General features: G+C 39.1%; 2 protein-coding genes across 4 annotated transcripts in view; one reads left to right on the top strand and one right to left on the bottom strand.

The window, feature by feature from the left end:
• Nucleotides 1-370: 370 nt before the first annotated feature.
• Nucleotides 371-3,419, bottom strand: LOC124154533 (ras-related protein Rap-2c). The gene has a single exon (XM_046528334.1). The coding sequence runs from the start codon at nucleotides 3,232-3,234 to the stop codon at nucleotides 2,689-2,691; it is 546 nt and encodes a 181-aa protein (XP_046384290.1). The 5' UTR covers nucleotides 3,235-3,419; the 3' UTR covers nucleotides 371-2,688.
• Nucleotides 3,420-3,528: 109 nt separating this feature from the next.
• Nucleotides 3,529-19,452, top strand: part of LOC124154532 (phospholipid scramblase 1) — a 45,994-nt gene continuing 30,070 nt past the window's right edge. The window contains exons 1-3 of one of the 3 annotated variants that reach the window (XM_046528330.1): nucleotides 3,529-3,656; nucleotides 4,157-4,244; nucleotides 12,413-12,718. In XM_046528330.1, coding sequence (XP_046384286.1) covers nucleotides 4,199-4,244; nucleotides 12,413-12,718 — 352 coding nt within the window. In that variant the 5' untranslated portion in view covers nucleotides 3,529-3,656; nucleotides 4,157-4,198. The remainder of the gene's footprint in view (nucleotides 3,657-4,156; nucleotides 4,245-12,412; nucleotides 12,719-19,452) is intronic. The other 2 variants (XM_046528331.1, XM_046528329.1) reach the window with 2 other exon arrangements.

The following is a 19,452-nucleotide window of genomic DNA, read 5'->3' as shown; positions in this document are numbered from 1 at the left end:
CGCAGTAGAACATTGGTGTTCGGTGGCTGCTAAACAAGGCGTTGAAGAACCAGATCGTATGCTCGTGGAGGAAAACTCCACATACTTGCGTTGTGAAAGCTAACACTCTCAAGGGAAAATTCAAGAACACAAAGAGCATGAAACCTGAATCTGTCACACGTATGTATTGGACGAGGAGCACACTGAAAGTATCTCGCAATTTTTACCTTATTTCTAAATTTCGTATGATATCTCATTAACTTGAACGTCACTCGACTAGTTTTGTATTTTAGTTAAGATGAATTAATATGTTACCTCTCAATAAAATTAAATGTCTAATTAAAAACTGTTTTTAAGGGTGGGGAAATCAAGAATCCAATAAAACTAAGGATATGTATAAACCATGTATTAAAACATATTTTCCTTTGTTACATTTAAAAACTATGTTTGTAAAGTAACACATGTAGAATTCACACAGTAATAATAGGATAATGGTACCATGAGTTAACTCCCAGCGGAGACGAGTGGATGCATCTAGACAAAAAAATAAAATAAAACAATGCAATGCACAGCCACTCTCTTTTTTTCTTTTGGACAGTAAAATTTTTTCATAAACCTCGATGATGGTAATTCTAACAACAGCATGTGCACCTCCCCACGGGTCTTTTTACTAAGCGATCTCATGATGATTGATTTTTCATTTTTCTTTATTCAGTCAAGACGGTATTGGTATACTTTTTTTCATCATCAATCTCCTACTCCATTTCCCCACATACAAAACATACTATTATGATATGATCATTTTTTTTTGGTACTTTTTATTACAAATTTATCCAATATATACCAAATATCGACGGATGTTTTCTGTATGTTATTATAATAGTTACTCTTGAGTACACACGTTAGTTTTGTTATTATTATTATTATTCCAAAGATGGTATGAATATCATGCCTAGATTTTTTCCTTGGAGGGAGCAAGGCTTTCTTTTTTTATTTGATGTTGAAACCAAAGTGTTTTTTTGTTTGTTAATAGGCCTATTATTAGGAGACGACAGACATGCAGGGAGTAGCTTCACACCACTCCACCTGTGGAAGCTGTACAAAAGAGGCTGATGAAACAATAGGTTACAGGTGTCACTGACATCAATGCCAACCCTTTTCAAGTAATCTCAAATAGGGATTTCTCTTTTTTTCTTATATATATATAAAACTGATCTTTTTTTACCAAACGCTCCGTTACTAGCACGGGGAGCATAATGATTATGGGTAGGACATTGAGAGAAGTAAATTTTTTTTATAAACGTGTCCTTTTGAGTGGACAAAAAATATATATATAATAACAATAAAAATAATTATAAGGGGTCCTTACAAAAAAGCGTCGACTTCTTCCTCTGTTTTGTTTTCTAAATTTTCACAGTACCTGTTTCTGTACACTCCCATTTTTGAACAATATCACGAGTACCCTCTTCAAAAATGGCTGCACCACGTTAAAATCTTCTTCCACATATCAACCACTTCTATCCAATAAAGCAAGCACACTTTTTTTCTCAACGGGATCATAAAAAAGATTTATCCCATCACGGTAACCACATCCCATTTGCTACAGCATCCTCCTGTGAAAAAGTATGCAGGCAGACACATACCTATCACACCGCAATCTTCAGGACCAAAATACATACATACAATATACACACAGCTCTCCACTGATGATGAGGTGTCGGAAGAAATCTCCCAACATCATTGACTATTAAAAACTCCACAATAACCACAATCCACCACTTGCACACATTTTCTCTTCGTAAGGGTTTAAAGAAGAAAAGGGGGGCCGGGAAGTAAGGATGATGCAGCTATAGACGTTCGATCAAACAAGGAAAATGTTACCGACGAAGGATATGATGAATAAACAGGCTTGTCCACGACGAATCCAAGAAGTAATTCTCAGCCATCTTTATGCACACACATGATGATTCATCTTGGTGCGTTTAGCAACCTCTTTCACTTTCCCTACCATCTACACTTGCGACCGCATAAAAATTCCTCGAAATAAACACCTTTTTTAGTTGAGTAGAGGTCGTGTGTTTACTAAGCGTATGTTCGAAATCATTTTCAGTCACAAACTCGGCACACAGACAAGGAAGATGCGTGGGGGGGTTTTTCACTTCATGACTAATACACCAAAAAACAAAGAGAGGATTGGGAAGGTTTTAAGACGACTGCCGCCGAAAACAGTCGTGTGATAAACAAACAGTTCATGGACTATCACAAAGCCTTAAGAGCGATCAAGCAAAAATGCCAAGCTGATTTATTGGAGAAATTCGAAGCAGCAATTAAAACATATCAATATATGTGCGTATGAATATATATGTCGATAATATATATCTATATTTATATACTTATATTGCAAAACAACAACCAAGCCAGTCGAAATTTATCTCAGGTCAAGAAAGCTTCATGGTTCAATGGCCGACTGCAACGCTTTTTTTTAAAACACGGCAAGAGCTTCCCAAGAGAATTTTGAGTTGCTCATCACGATGGATAGGGAGGTTGAGAGAAAGCAATTTTATAAAGCAACGTCCTCGTTTGTTTGGAAGAGTGAGGCAACAACGGTAGGTAAGGAGTGCTCATGGCCTGGACATTAAAAAAGATGGTGGCAGGAGTTAAAAACTTTTTCAGGTATATGGAAGAGAGGAGGAAGAATTAGGGGGATAATTAAAGCACCGTGCAACAGCAGTAATTCTTCTTTTCCTTCTCGGGGTTAAAGTTCATCTCCCTCACGATGTCCGCGAACACCTCATTCACATTGGTCTTGTTCTTGGCACTCGCCTCCAGGAAGGGGCAGCCCCACGCCTGGGCGAGATTCTGTCCTTCCACGGCTGGCACCTCACGCTGGTGCTCCAGGTCCACCTTATTCCCAACGAGTAACACGGGAACTCTATCGGAACCCTTCACACGAGTTATCAACTCACGCATGGATTTGATGTCCTGAAACGTTTGGTGGTTGGTCAAACTGTATACGACAACGAAACCTTGCCCGTTCTTTATGTACAGGTCTCTCATGGAGGCAAACTGTTCCGTCCCGGCCGTATCCAATATTTCTAACACACAGGGAGAGTTGTCCACTTCGATTTCCTTCCGATAGAAGTCCTCGATGGTAGGGTCGTACTTCTCCATGAAGCAACCGGACACAAACTGCACGGTAAGGGCGCTCTTGCCAACCCCGCCCGAACCCAGGACCACCACTTTAAACTCACGCATTTTTCTCCGTTTTCCTTCACAGTGGGACTATTTCAGAATCACTACTGCGGCGAAAACACTTGTGCTAAAGAGACGGGGTCCTCTTGATGAGCGACGATGGCAGTTTATGCCCACTAGATCGAGACTTTGTATCCATCGTGCACAATTCAGTCATACTCCCATCGCCATCTTAGCTCGACTGATTCGGCAAGAGAGGACGGCGGACGAGGACCGGAGAAAAATCGCCGGTAGCGCCTCTGGCGGCGAAGTTGGAAACCGTAACCTGGATGTGACGTAAGAACGATAGGGGGCGAAGTCGTCAAGCCATTTCCGAGAAATATCATATGGGCTTAGGATGGGAGTGTCTTAGGAAAGGCATACCTACACAATTATCGGGATTTTCTCTTCGCTCACCGGAGGATTATTCTGAATAACCGCTTCGGGTAATAATTTAATTATTAGCACTTATATTTCTCGAGTTGTCACTTCAATATTGGCGAACTTAAACAGAAATGGGCGATATGAACTAGATCATACTGCCTTATTTTCAATGATTTAATAGGAGTACATTATGTAGTCATAAGTTACATTAGTGTTTTAGGTACTTAAGATTTCATTAATCTGGCTAAAAATATCATTTATCTGAGCATCCAATCAATGTCTCTTCATTTAAATCAAGTTATTTTGGAGTGCGGCATCCAGTATTTGTATTGCGCAATATTTTGTGTGTTATTCATCCGGTATTCCTTCATATTTTCTCAAGTATTTGTTTGTTTGAATACTCACCGCTTTCAAGTGGTATCCGCGAATATTTGCAGGTTGTGTTAGTATTCTAAATTTGGCCGAAGCTGACGTCATATCGAAGATGCCGTCTCTCTTGCCATTCTCTACGAAGATTTAGTCCCCATCTCTTTGTCAAATATCCTCTCTTTATTTATTGTAGGTTACCTGACGAATTTCTGAAAGCAGCTTGAAATCTGCAATTATGTCATACCCGCCTCCTCAACAAGGTATGAATCAGCCCTATGCGGGTAAGTTTGCGTCATCTTTATTACTGTTTTTATATAGGTAATCGTTTATCCCACCTGTTACTGTACTGAACTAGAGTGTTGGCTACAGAAGAATAAGTTGCCATCCCGATTCTATTGTTGAATGTAGTCCATAGTGACACGGTCCACTTATTAGTAACTGGTGGTTGCTAGGACTGAGTGCTTGAGTCAATCATCAATCCCCTTAGTGTTATATTGAACATAATTCCGTTCTCTTCATTCTTAAACCATATTTTTCCATTTATTAACGTTTTATACTGAAGCATTCTTCTTAAAATACCAGTTTTGATTTTAAATAGTTTATTCTCAAGTCCATTGAGGTCCATGAGATCACATTAAGTTCCTTATTAGGTCGGGCCAAAATGCTTCATTATCCTTTCTCCATTATTGGTCAATATCTCGAAGAGTTAATCAATCTTACTTCCGGATCGTTATCAAGCCGCTATTGATTTTCACTGCTAAAGAAAGCAATACGGTTCGAGTAACGTTTTTCCTTTACTGCTAGCAGTTGATGTAGCGTGGATGCATTTTTGATACCTACTCATCATCACAGCTGATTGATATAATGCTGTATGTAGATTCATAAAATAAGCTAAATTCTCCACATACACGAGTATGGGAGAACTATGATCAATTGGCACTTGAAATGTTGGCTCTTTGTAATGTCAAATGTGTTGAGGTCATTTGTTTATTATCCTGGTTGTTCAACTTTTGATTGATGCATGTGGGACATGTTGTAAGGCATGCAACATATTGGCTCTTACACTAATGGTGGAATGCAGCTGTTGACATTAGTTCGTATCTACTGTGTATTGGTTAGAAACTTCACATTGATTTGTGTGGCCAGTGTATAGTTTTTGTGGTTATTTATTCACTTCGTCAAACATTTTACCAAAAGCCGATTTTGTGTGGGGCTTGTTGGAATCTTGACATCGTTTTTGGAGTAATGTATTTTATTAACAGAGAACTTTTGGTATTCAATGCAGGAAATTCGTAAAGAGCCTGGATAATGTATCAATAGCTTGGACTGGGTATTATTTTGATGAAATATTACTGCAAAGTAATTTTTTTCAATAAGGTCTGTGTTGGATAGTATTTTCAATGTGCCCTACCTTGTTTTCTCACGGTTGCCACGAATTCTGTGACTTAAAGGAAATAATTTCTCTTAGGTTATGAGTTTCTCCATTTTACCCTGTGCATACCACTCAACACATCCTCTCTTAGAAAGTGGTTACAAGTGATCTTCCCAGAATATAGACTTTAATGTTTATTTTAGTTGTATTAGTACCATGCAAGTAATTGAACTATGCATCAAATCTACCTACTTTGATCATCCATCTCCATTGTTTAACTGCTCATAGATGTTTGTAAAGCTTCAGACAATGGAATGAAGGGACATGTTGTGAGCCATACAACATTTTGGATCCTAAATGTTGATTCCTTTGGTGCTAGATGTTGCTATAGCATAGGATGCATTGTTGATAGTCATTATTCAAGGTGTACCTAACTACTGATTGGCATAGTGACAGCATGGAGATGTACAAACATCTAAAAACTATGTCGTTGGAGTACGATGATCTTTTGGCACTTAAAATATTGGCCACAAATGTTGTTGTGATTATGGTCTCACAGACTTTTTGCTGGGGCTAATGTTTCCCTCTGCAATTGTGTGCAGTATCTTTGTAGCCCTTTAATATGGTTATAATTTCTCGCTCTTCAGCGTCATATCTTTTATTCAATCTCAAGTACATACCCGTGTACAGGTGGATTTAGGGGGGGGGGGGCAAGCACGTGCCCCCCAGAGGCTTAAAAATCAGACAAAATACTTTGTACTGTTATTGTAACATTCGTTTTCTTTTTGTGCATTATGAGCATCGATCATTTAATTTCATATTGATAACTTTCATGTTAAAGAATATTTCGTACAGTAATTTTTATATCTTGTTTTTAATCTGAAGTATGAGAAGATTGTTTGTCTTGTGTCCCCCTCCAAGAAAAAAACCTGGATCCGCCTCAGTACTCATGCACAGGTTATTAGGTACTCACTTAACACCCTACTACTAAGGTTGGCAAAGTGAAAATTAAATGTCAATCTGGTAATGTAGGATTATTTCTTCTCATAGCACTGCATATGTCTCTTCCAGATGGTGGGTAACCTGTGAACCTGTACTATAAGATATGTAAACACTCGCTTGTAGCTTTACAGAAGCAGCCACGTTAATTACCATCCATTCTTGAAAGTTTCATTGTTCCAAAAAAAACATATTTCAATAATTACTCACCCCTAACTGTCCATGTCATCTCATGTGTTGATAGGCATGGCTGCCAAACTTATAAGAATTAAATTGTTTGCTTTTGTTGAGCAGCTGTTTGATTTGGAATAGTATAATCATGCAATTCATCTCCGTGCCTTCTCTTCTTTGTGCTTTCAACGTACTTGCCGCTTGCTTATAATTAATTGTTGGCTCTAGTTACTCATTGATGGCATGGACAGAAACTCGTGTATTGCCCAAAAATTCACATTAAGTAAGAATATTCTGAATCAAATAAGCATGAAAATTTCACTAGGAAATCTTTTTAAGTATAATCCTTTTAAGTAGAAAGTAATCTTGTAGCTTTCAAGGATCTGAGATTTTGGCTGGGTGCTGAAGAGAATTTTTCGTAAGCTTTGATGCAGCATGAATTCATCACGAATTTTTGGCATTGAACCTCTTGTAATGATCTCATACTTATCACAGGCATTAATATATGCCTGCGCAGCAGTTGATTTCCGTCTACCCGCCAGACACTGCAAAAAAATTGTGTCAAGTCACATTATGCAAGAAGGCTACATGTTTTCTTGATATACTGGTAGGCATGTGGATAGGTAGGGTGGGGGCTAGGGGATACAGCGGTCCTTGAAGGTTCTCTTGATTTTTGGAATTATAAAAAGTCACGTGTGTGTCAAATATGGAAGCTGGGGCATCATTGCAGTATTGTGCTAATTATTACTCCCAGATTTATATACACTTACGAGGCACATTCATAAAGGAAGGACATTTGATCTAAGGAAAAAAACATTCTCTTATGAAACGCGTTTTATTAGCACTTTTGGCACAGCTACAAACCTAATTCACTTCTCTGCATAATCGCCGTTCACTTCTAAGCATTTTTCGTACCGCTGCACCAGCTTTTGTGGAACCCCTTGTGCATAGAAGCTCGCCGCCTGAGAGTTGAACCTATTGACAATTCCGTTCTTGAGTTCCTCTTTGGTTTCCAAATGTCCACTGAGCCACTCTTTCAAGTTAGTTTCACGGTACCATTGTTTAACTTTTCCTTCACTCATAAGTGTAGGTACATTTACTAGGCATAACTACCGATGAATTTCAGCTGCTAACTATTCTTTTCCATATTAGAATCGTATGACAGAACGCACTCCACAGCTGGTGGCATCAATGATTGTTGTTTGCATTCACGGGCATGCAAACCACTTCTAATTCCATCCAAAACGACAGAGGTGGCTGGAGAATCTGGAATTTGGTAGTCATCGTGAGCAACACCGCAGAAACCTATGCATGAAACCGCTTCTAAAACAAAACAAATGCAGCTATAGCTTCTCAATGAATCAAAGGATGGCACTGCAGGAGTAATACTGGGTTCTGAATTGCCAATATTTAAATATGAGCAAATGGCCCTTACTTTATGAATGTGCCTCATACATAATAAAAAAACTTTGTCAAGAAGCTTAATTTTTATTGTAGTAATTGAAGTGCAGACCTTTGGCAATATGGTAGGACATATATAAGATAGATCATTCCCTTGACCATAATGAGAACCGTTCTGCACATGACTTCACTGGAGTGGGATTTATGAAGGGAAATGTAAACTCTCTTTTTCCATGTGAAAATATATAATATACCTTGGCTACCAAGCCATTGATAGGAAATTGTAAATACACTCTGTTATCCCCTCTGGAGGTACAGCAACCTACCATGTGTTAGTATTACCATTGCCTCTCGCTTTCTGGGCCCATGTGCAGGCCACCATGTTATCCAGGTTCTTGCATTTCCATGGCGATTGTACTGAGACTCATGAGACCAGATTTTATGCCTTTGCAGTCTGCCATAGTTAACGATAGTATAATGTAAAAGTAAGACCATGTAATAGCTAGCTTGATAAAATTACTCAGTAATTCTGGGTCCTGGATAGCGGAATTTTCTGCACATTAGCCCTGAAAGCCAGGTCTTAGTTCGATTTGCTGTGTTCATCATCACTGGTCAACAATCCTAGGATTGGTTTGACGCAGCTCTCCACTCAGTTCTCCTATCAGCTAATCTTTTCACTCCTACGTATTTCTTCTCTTTCACATCTCTCTTTACTTGTTCCATATATTTTGTTCGAGGTCTTCCTTTTCCATTCTTGCCTTCCACCTGTCCTTCGACGATTGTCTTCATCAGGCCATCATGTCTCAAGATGTGGCCTATAAGGTTGTTCCGTCTTCTTATTAAGGTTTTCATGAGGCTTCTCTTCTCTCCTACCCTTCTTAGGACTTCCTCGTTACTAACTCGGTCGATCCATTTGATTTTCATCATTCTTCTGTAGCACCACATTTCAAAGGCCTCTATCCTTGCTTTCTCCGCTGCGGTCATTGTCCATGCCTCACTTCCGTATAGGAGCATACTCCAGATGTAGGTTCTTATAAATTGTTTCTTTACATCCATATTTAAGTTTCCCGCTGTAAGCAGGTCTCTCTTTTGGTGGAATGCTCTCTTCGCCTGGGCTATTCTACTGATAATTTCTTTCTTGCTTCTCCCGTCACTAGTTATCTTGCTTCCCAAATAACAGAATTCATCCACTTCTATCAGTTTTTGCCTCCCTATTTTAATGTTGGTCTTGACTTCTTCTCTTCTGCTGCATACTAAGATCTTGGTTTTCTTCGTGCTTATTTTCAGTTGATATCTACTCATTACCCTACCCATATTAACCAGAATATTATTCAAATCCTTCTCTGTTTCTGCTATAACGGCTATGTCATCGGCAAATCTTAGCATGCTTATTTTTTCTCCATGGATATTCACTCCCAATGCCTTTTCTTTGATTTCCTTAATGGCTTTTTCAATGTAAACGTTGAAAATTACGGGTGACAATGTACAGCCTTGTCGCACTCCTTTCTTAATTCTTGCTTCTTCACAGCTGGGCCCTGATTTTATCACGGCTATTTGGTTTTTGTATAAACTGTGGATGATTCTTCTGTCATTATAAAGAACCCCAATTTCCTTTAGGATTCCAAGCATTGTGCTCCAATCCACGTTATCAAATGCTTTCTCTAAGTCCACAAATGCAACGAATGTTGGCTTGTTCTTTCCAATCTCTTTTCTATGAGCAGTCTTAGGGCCAATATTGCTTCCCTTGTGCCTTTGTTTTTCCTGAATCCAAATTGGTCCTCATCCAAGTACTCTTCTGCTTTTCGTTCTATTCTTCTATAGATGATCCTTGTCAGTATCTTTGATGCATGTGTAGTAAGGCTTATGGTCCTAAAATCTTCGCACTTCTCCGCTCGTTTCTTCTTAGGAATAGGGATTATAATGTTCCTCTCGAAATCCTTCGGTATCTCACCTGTTGTATACATTTCACTAATGATTTTGTATAGCTGGCTCAACGTCTTCTCTCCTGAATTTTTGATTAGTTCTGCAGGAATGTCATCAATGCCAGACGCTTTATTTATCCTGAGGTCTCTTACAGCCGCATTAAATTCCGATCTTAAAATTGGGGCTCCCATGTCATCGGCATCCACTTCCCTCTCGTTTTCGATAGCATTCGTTCTGAGGCGACTTCCTTTGTACAAATCTTCCAGATATTCCTTCCATCTCTTCCCTTTTTCTTCGTTTTCAATCAATAGTTCTCCGTTTTTGTCCCTAAGGGTATTACATCTTACGCCCCTTTCCTTAAAGTGGTTCCTCACTATCCTATAAGCGGCCTCTACTTTTCCATGATTAAGATTGTTTTGCACGTCTTCGCAAATAAGGAATTTTTTCTCGTGGCACATACATTTCACTGCCATTCACCTCACAAGACTCAAAATATTGCACGGAAAACATTATAGTTATTCAGTTAGACCGCTGGACTGTTGAGATCTAACACCCAGCATGTGATCCATCTCTTCTTCACTTTTGTGACATTATGTGGAGTCTACTAATATTCAAGACCTATTGGGACAGGTGCTCTACCCCTCAAATGCCAATGCAGAATTTCTCCTTGCCATTGATTCCCAAGAAACCTTCCCATGCAAATTGTAACCACAATGTTGAACTACTCCCACATGCTGCAGTGAAAATAAGTGAAAGTCAAAAATCCAGCAAAATCTTCGTAGTCACTACAACACCCATTTCAGAAGAACTCCTTGAGAATGGACTTAAAAAAACTACCCCACTGAAATCTTTATTCCCATTTATTCTTATTGGCTTATGTAGCACTGGCTTACCGTAGCACAATCTGCCAGCTATGCTCAAATTTTGCTGTTGGATATAATGTGACATGTGGGCAATTTTATTCTAGGTTTTGCTGTTTCTATATCTTTGTTGTTATGTTGACTTGCAATAATTTTATGGAAATATTTTTTTTTAATCATTGTGCTTGAATGTGTATGTTATGCATAGCAGTCCTCATCAATCCAATTTGGCCAGCCTGATTTCCTGATGTATTCCATACTGGTTTAAAATATATGCTATTTTCTTGGACTTTTCTGAGTATAGAATAGACCGTTGTCAACATTACTTGTACCTGTTATCACTAATATGTAAATTTTGGCTCTGTGTTTTTCTCTTGGGTCAAAGTTTCGTATTTGAGGTGGTGGAAAGTGTTGATCTGGGTCCACTAACTCTGAAATTTTCAAGGTTATAGCATAAGTTTCAAATGAACTATGTGCTTCAGGGAATCTAGACAACATATAATCATTCAAGCTGGAGCAATGCATCACTTTAAAGCATTTCCGAAAGTGCAAATAACCAAGGCAACTTGATGACGAAGGATAATAATTTTGTATGACAAATAAAACTGGTATTTTCCGGTGAGATTTCAAGATCCATCTTAAAAGCAGAGATCTCACAAGTTCGACTGAAAAATTTACTACACTGAGTTTTGGATGTTTTTGCTTAATTTTCAAGTGTGTCTTGAAAATGATATGTTGGCATTGAAACATGATGTGTAATGAATAAAGTGTTTCCGTGGAACATGCAACATTCCTCCTATGATAATTTATTAATTATTGTAAACGGAAGAGACATCTTTTAGTCATTGGTGAGTTATATAAAAATGAGAATCGAATTTCCAATAGTATCCATTGCACTAAGTCATTAACTACAGTAATCCCCTCTAATGACTCCTCAGTTGAAGATAGTTCATTAATAGGGTGGTTTCCTATTATTTTTTTATTGCCTGGAGTGAGAAATGCGTATTCCTGGAGTATGCATTTCTCACTTTTAGATTTTAAAATGCAATATCTATTTTTCGTGATTAAATGAAAAGTGAAAAATTTCAACCACGCGAAAACATGACGGCTAAGTATGAATTCTGAGAAAAGCCCGTGTGATGTCATTCTGGTTCCCGCTGCCGCCGTCTAAGGTGACCTTGGGGCGAGCATGTGTGCGCTGCTGTGATGCAGGCTGCTAGCAGGTAGTGCTTCGCTTAAATAAGGATTATTAATACCTTATCAAATGAAGGAAAATTTCCGAGCATAGGCAATTTTAATAGGTGATTATTAAGAGATGTTTCCCTGAGCTCTTTGCCTCATGCATGCATTGGTAATCTCAGACAATGTAAAACTCCTATCTACTCATATAGAATCTGGGTCCCTGTGACGTCACATGGAGTGGCATTGCATGGGCGCCAATCTGGCCTTTTTAAAATGAGGTTAAAATTGACCATTAACATTCATCTAAACTGGGATTTCTAAAACCAAATAATTTGTTTATTATGAATACACTAATGTTGGGTAACGAATCACAATCAATGCCTTTCGTTTTCTTTGATGAAGGAAACTACCCTATTGTTGCAGGAGATCATTGTCCTCTGTCATCAAGTGAATCAAGTAACTTGCTTATTTCCGCTTTTGAACGTGATCTTAATTATGGGTCCTAAATCATTCCTTCAGTGAGTCATTCTCTCATTTCCAGGAGGATATCCTCCCGGTGGCCAGTACCCTCCACCTGCTGGAGGGGCCTACCCTTCCCCAATGGGCTACCCTCCTCCCCAGGGGGGTTATCCACCCCCTGGTGGCCAGCCTGGCTATCCTCACCCTGGTGGCCAGCCTGGCTATCCTCCACCCGGTGGCCAGCCTGGCTATCCACCACCACAAGGAGGTTACGCCCCACAGTACGGCTACCCCCAGCCTGGAGCTCCCCCTCAAGGCTTTGGTTATCCACCTCCAGGGCAACCGGTCATCGGACAGCAGCCAACAGCCGGAGGGATGCCTGGCGCAGGTGAGGGCTCACTCAAATATATCCCACTGCAGTTCGTTGTTAATTATTCCCTTTATTCTCACTTGGTGCATTACATAAAACCCATGCTGTTAGCTTCAATGTTAGAATACACCATCAAGCTCTTTTAACTTAGATGTGTTATCTTTAAAAAGAGACGAGGAGAAGTTTTATGAAACCCCCTACCCTGAATGCCTGATATTCTCACATCTGTGACCAAGTATGCAGTGTGCACTACCCTCACTTATCCAAAAAACCATTATTCGGGTAGAATCACTGATTGAAAGGAAATATTTTTGGGTTTTTTTAAGCCCGTGTGTATGTTGCAGAAGTAAATGGAAGTTTATATCTTAGAGCATTATTTCACAAAAACATTACTTCACATTTAGGTTGCCATAATTGACTTTTCCGGAGTGAAAACATGTACTGGGGAATTGAATTTCCGGTGAAAAAGAATTGCACAAAACTGTTAGAAATGTAAGCTCTAGAAGATATTTAATTGATTGAAATTTTTACAAAAAGTGGTAATTTTTGATCTTCAAATCTTTACCTTTAAAAAAATGCTTCAAAAGCTTTAATTTCTCATCTTTTACCTGCGATCGCTAAAATGTTTTTTGAGGATTAGGAAATGATCATTGAGACTTCAGACATGAAACCCAAGACATGGCTTTGATTCATAGGTGATAGGTATCGCCGCAGGGGGAAGACTATATCTGCTTTTCTTGGGCACCTAAACTCTCTATATGGTAGAACTGACTTTGTAATGAAGAAAAATATCTGTGGTAAAGTCTCCTTGACGTCTCAGTGTTAAGAAAAGGTGACAAATCCCTCGGCCGCATAGCCTAGTGGAAGAAAACTCACATCAACTTCCACACCGAACTCCTCAGGGCATGATTACGAGGAAACAAATTCATCCAAAGGAGAATCCTAAAAACTGCTTTTCCATACTTTTTTTCACCTGAATTTTTCAATGTAATCACTGTAAATAAAGAGCGCCATACTTTAGCAAAGGCTGAGGGAACCAAATTACAGTTATAAAGGTTATTAAAAAGTATTGTCTCACCATGGCGTCACAACAAAAAGTGATGCTACTCTCTGATTAAATTTTCCACTGAATTAAATTTTACTATTTTCAGCATTAATTCAGGTAACATAGTTTAATTTACTTCATGCTCCAGTAATAGTTAGAAATTATAATTGCCAGGAATGTTACTTCGGCACTTACAGTCGCGTTCATGATCCTCCTTCATTGTTTACTTGTCCACTCTTAGCGAACGTTATGGTCCACTATTTGCAAATTGCAGTTGAGAACCCAATATTGCCAACCGGCAAGATGTGAATTCGATCTTTCATATAATTATTTTAGCTAAAATAATTATTGGATGAAATTTAATACTTTTCTCTATGTATTTACGAAAACAATTAGGTAATTTTTAAGTGTAAAAAGGAAAATACTCAAATGGCCGTATAATTCTCCCACTGCTCGTCCACCTTGCAAGTCAAAATTGTCACTGTGTTGGTGTGCGGGAAGGGGGAGAAATTCACTGCAGGGACCAAACACCAGCCTCTCAACTGGATAGCCCAAATCACACTCACATTCACTCACAACAAACAAACAAAACAAGATCCTTTGTGGGGGCTGTAGGGAACTCGACTAAGGAATCTTGCTCCGGAAAAAACCGGGAATCTTCACGGGACAGGTCTGCTAGGGATAATCAGTGATTTTCGAAAATACACGCACTCAACAAGCAGTCACACACACATTCACCCACCCACAGATGGCTTCAATCTTCTGGGAGACAAAATAGCTCCGGAGCTTTTATCTTTTGAGATTTGCTTTGTAAATTCTGTATGAGTTAATTCCCCCAATATCCAGCTGCGTGTAGAAAACTCTTCTAGGTTATCTTCTTGTTTTCCTAGCTGTGGTCAATGGAGAACACATCTGGTCCACCAAATCCACACCACCTTCTGACACATTACAATCAAGGGTACCTGCTTCTGAGTCAATTTCACCAGTATCATGAAAAGTTGATAAGAGATGGTGGTTCTTTTCCTTTTCATTACAAAACTCACCAATGACTTTCATGCTGAAAATCAAATAATTATGATCCTTCCTTGGTAGAAGGATCATCCACAAATTCATTAGGTATGTATCTATTTTTTGTTCCTTTTCAGTGTTCCCGGGATTGTAAATACCTTTCCAAGCCAATTTTCTGCTAATACTCGAGTAGTAATTGTCTGTAGTCAGGTTATGGTCAGGACCTTTTTTTTTGGTTCGACCAATCGTTTGACAATTTTCAGAAATTTGTTCAAATTACCAAAATAAGGGTGCTCAGTCGGCTTTCCACAGTTCATTTCAATTGCCATGTTTTGCAGTTTTCTGCGGCATAAATTTGGTAAAACTGCACCTGCCGTGATAGGCAACAAGCATCTCATCTATTGTTACCCCAGGCTATAGGTTTCTTGGCAATTCTTCACACATTCAGAGTGAAAGTCGAGAATAGGAGCCAATAGATTAGTTCCTTGTCTTGCAGCTCTTGGTCCTTACAACGAAGGCATCATAAAAGGTGCAAAATTCTATTGAAGCTAAAATTTGCTCCATCTTATATCACATTCTATTGGTTTTCCACAGTTTCTTCATTTAGCTTGATTCGAATTTTTACAGGCAGTAATAAAAGAGCCCCAATGAGTGCTATGATTTCTTTGCTGATTGTCAGCCTGAAGTCCCTGACATGTCCATCGAGTTTCATCTGTTCTTCCCATAGCTCATGTCTGTTTTGATGAACCTTTGCTATGGAAATATTTGTGTGTTCATTGATTACTTGGAGATAAATGATTAACAGACATCCAGCGGGCTTTCGGTATCTCATGGAGCTCCTTTTGACCCAGGAAAAATGCTAAAGGCCGTTTTACACGGTACACGGAATTGCGCAATCTGACGTACATGCGAAGGAGCAATCAAAATTGCATCGTGTAAAGCGGTGAATTGCTAGAACACATGCGAGAATGCGTGGATGCGAGACGGCAAAATAGCCCGTTCTAATTTCGTTCATGCATCCGCGCAATTCCACACCAGTTTAGAAATTAATGCAGCTCTAACCTGCGCAATTCCGTGCCCCGTGTAAAACGGCCTTTATAGTAATTTTAGCTGTTGTTTTCTTTTAAGAAATTGCCATACATTTAGAATCATTTATCCATATTTCTCAATTTTCATGGCCCCTATCAATATAAAAATGTAATCCAGTGAGGTTGTCATCCTCAAGTGGCATTTCTTCTTCCCAGCGGTCATTTTTGTTCCCCTTCTTGTAATGGCTGGTCAGAATCTGTGCAAGTATCTTCTTGTTCAATATTCTCTGGTTTGTGATCAACATCACTTTATTCTTGATGTGTCCTTCCTCCTCAGTTCTCATTAAGATCGAAGGATATCCTCATGGGTATGAAATCTGAGTTACCTAAGACAGAAGCAAAAATTCTTTATAATTAGAAATGGGCAATGCAATTCGGGTGATCATTTTTGATGAATTCCCCCCTTAATTCCCTTCACCACCTTTCGAGGTACCATACGTTAACAAATGCAAAATCATGCTAGAACTCCAAGAAATAAGAATTAGATTGTGCATACAAGACTATATACACATGCCAGTCAGTATCTGCAAGTTTAGTATTTATTAGTCATTATCTGCAATATAACTAATAACTTCAGGCTTTACTTTGTGAAACCTCTCCATATTGGAATTAAGGAAATAAAACTTTGTAAGGTTCACTGATTGTTTAATTAAGGGCACGACCCGTTTCGTAACTTAGTTACATCGTCAGGTGACTAAACCTGCATGCATCATACATTTATACCCAAAGTACACAAGTGACTGTGAGGACATCTGTCGAAAAGGAAAAGGACTAGTTGGGAGGCGGGGGTGACGGTTAAACAGGGACTGAAATAGGGAAAAAGGGGGAGGGGAGAAGGGAGAAGGGGCAGCCTTGGTTTGGGACGAGGGTTTTTTGCCAGCCAGGGGAGGGCGGGGTTAAAATGGGTGAGGAGACGAGAGCTAAAGAAGGTGGCGGTGTTGGGGAAGAAGAGAGGGTTAGCGGGGTACATTGAGTTTTCTAAAAGACAATAGTCTATGGAAGGTCGTTGAGTCCGGCTGTGGAAGGACATGGGTCACTGGGGGAATTTTGGTAAAGGCACTGCTTAGTATTTGTTCTTGGAAATTTTAACGGAACACATGTGGATAGGCACTTGAAAATTTAAAGGTTGTCACTGTAGGAGATCATTGATGGGGATGGAAAAGAGAGGGGAGTGGGAGGGGAGCACTTGTTCGTAGCAAGGGGGGTGTTGTTCTTTAAATGTTGTATAATCTCCAACGTTTCCAGGGCATCGAATCTCCTCCTGTTTCTTTCAGAATGTAGGATATCCGGCTTAAAATCACTATTGTGTTTACCTTCTAATAAATGATTGGCGAAGTTGGAATGATCTTTCTTCTTTTTGAAGCAATTGCGATGCTCACTCACTCTGATATTAACACTTCTCTCTGTTCTGCCGATGTATCTCATGTCACAATCGTCGCACTTCAGGCAGTAAATTCCACTTCTTCTTTCTGGTAGGAAACGATCTTTGCAGTTGGGCAGCAATGTTTTGAGAGTTGAGGGGGTGTAATAGGCGATTCTGTATTTTTCTTTCGGGAAGCAAGAGGTAACGGAATGAGAAATTTTCCCTAGGAAGGGAATCCTGCACCAATTTCTTGGGGTGTTGATGGGAGAGAGAGAGGACACCATTGATAAGGCCTGTTTCTTCCGCACTCTATTGAGGATGTTATCAATTACTGATTGTTGATAGCCATTAACCTTTGCAATGTGTTGAATGATTTTCCATTCCTTGTTGTAGTTCTGTTTATTGAGAGGAATATTGATGAGTCTATTGATTAAATGATGGAACGCTGCTGTCTTGTGTTGGAAGGGGTGGCATGAGTCCGCGGGAATGGTAACGCCGGTGGAGGTGGGTTTTCGGTACGAGTTACGAAACCCGGGTCGTGCCCTTAATTAAACAATCATTGAACCTTACAAAGTTTTATTTCCTTAATAGGGAAGTGCACTAGTGTTTCAAATGCACCAAACACATTTTTTAAATTAGAGTTCTGAATAACATAATGTCGTAAAACCACAGTTTAAATCCTAATAGTGAATACTTGATTCGAGATGACCGTCTGAAATATGGAAAAATTCAAAGGCCGCTAAAACGGGTGTCCATGTTGAATATTGGCCGTGACGTCACAAGGCAGTAGCAGAATGCAGCTTCTACACCGTTTAGTTCTACCACTATTATTGCATAGAAAAATTACAGAATTTGAGGGTATCCGTTTTTTGCTGTCATAAAATATCTTCAGAATATATATGTGGCTGCTTCTCTTTTGAGTAAACGACTTCATCATTGCGTAATATATTAATATTCATTTACGTGTCAACTTCAAGTTTGGAAAGAGTAGTACGAATAGCACATTGAATCTTTAATAAATGCATGATGGCATTTATTTTTCGCTGGGTATATTTTGGCACAATGCCGTTTATCATGCCAAAACTTTTTTTGTAAGAACCGAGTCAAACTAATAAACCTATTTCAGACGTTTGCTGCAAGACTTATTCGTTGCATATGTATTCACGCCGGCCGGAACGTTCGCCCTTCGCAACTAGAATCATGGGATGTTAGCCTTATTTCCGTTTCCGTGCTGGCTGGTTGTTGCAATGGTTCGCTGTCCAGGATGGGTTCAAGAAAAGATAATCTTGGTTGGGAGAAGGAAAATTCCAACGATTTATAAATGGTATACCAAACTTTGCTGTATTTATGGTTACTGAATTTTTGAATAAGGAGGACAGGTTCAACGCTCCATAGAAATGCGAGACGTTAAGGCTAACAAGGGGAGACCGCGTACCTTGCTGCATCTTTTTCAATTAGGGCATTATTTAGGCTGTAATTAATTAATTTTCATGCGTTACTTTTTACAAGTTATATATATAAATTCAAAATATCAACAATTTTTTAATGGGTCGGTTGGGGTAGTGGTAGCGTGCACGATTCAAAGGAAAGATCTCACCCTAAGGACCGTGGTTCAAGACTACGTCATGGCATTATTTTTTGTTGTCTTCATTGTGATCATACGGCATCAAGTTTATCATTAATTATAATTGCAGCAATCATTGACATGAGACAATTTTTTTATCATCATTATGGCGTTTAGGTATTTTAGCAGTGGCATTACAAACGCAGAGATACGATGACTACAAGGGTTGGTGTGCGCTAAAATGTTAATTTTTTCTTTGCTTATACTGACCGACTTCCACATTAAAAATGAAAACCACTCTTGCAAGAGCACATACCATTAAAGGCTCGCGGCAAACAACAATATGCTTAAAGGCATAATTAATAAGAACACAAAGCGAATATAAAATGCCATATATCTCGAACACTTGTAATTCACATTACTCCAAAGGGAGTTTACTTACTCAGTACATACCTCAGTACCTTGTACTCAGTACCTACCAGTTTACCTCAGTAGCAGTGATAAAAGAACCATTCTGAAATATAATTTCAACTAACAAATAGGATGAAATAAAAGTTGATAACCCTGGACCGGGCGCGCTGGCGTATAAAATACGTCAATCTTTGAAAACCAAGGATTTCGACATTGTACGTACATTCTGGGCTATAATGGTCTCGTGTATTCTTACAATGTACTTTGACTGCC

Source organism: Ischnura elegans, chromosome 2 (genome assembly GCF_921293095.1).
Source record: "Ischnura elegans chromosome 2, ioIscEleg1.1, whole genome shotgun sequence".
NCBI lineage: Eukaryota > Metazoa > Arthropoda > Insecta > Odonata > Coenagrionidae > Ischnura > Ischnura elegans.
The sequence above is the reverse complement of the archived record's forward strand: the minus strand, read 5'-3'. Positions and strand labels throughout refer to the sequence as shown.

Excerpts from the sequence above, each read along its gene's own strand:
- LOC124154533 (XM_046528334.1), bottom strand. The coding sequence starts at position 3,234 with ATGCGTGAGTTTAAAGTGGTGGTCCTGGGTTCGGGCGGGGTTGGCAAG.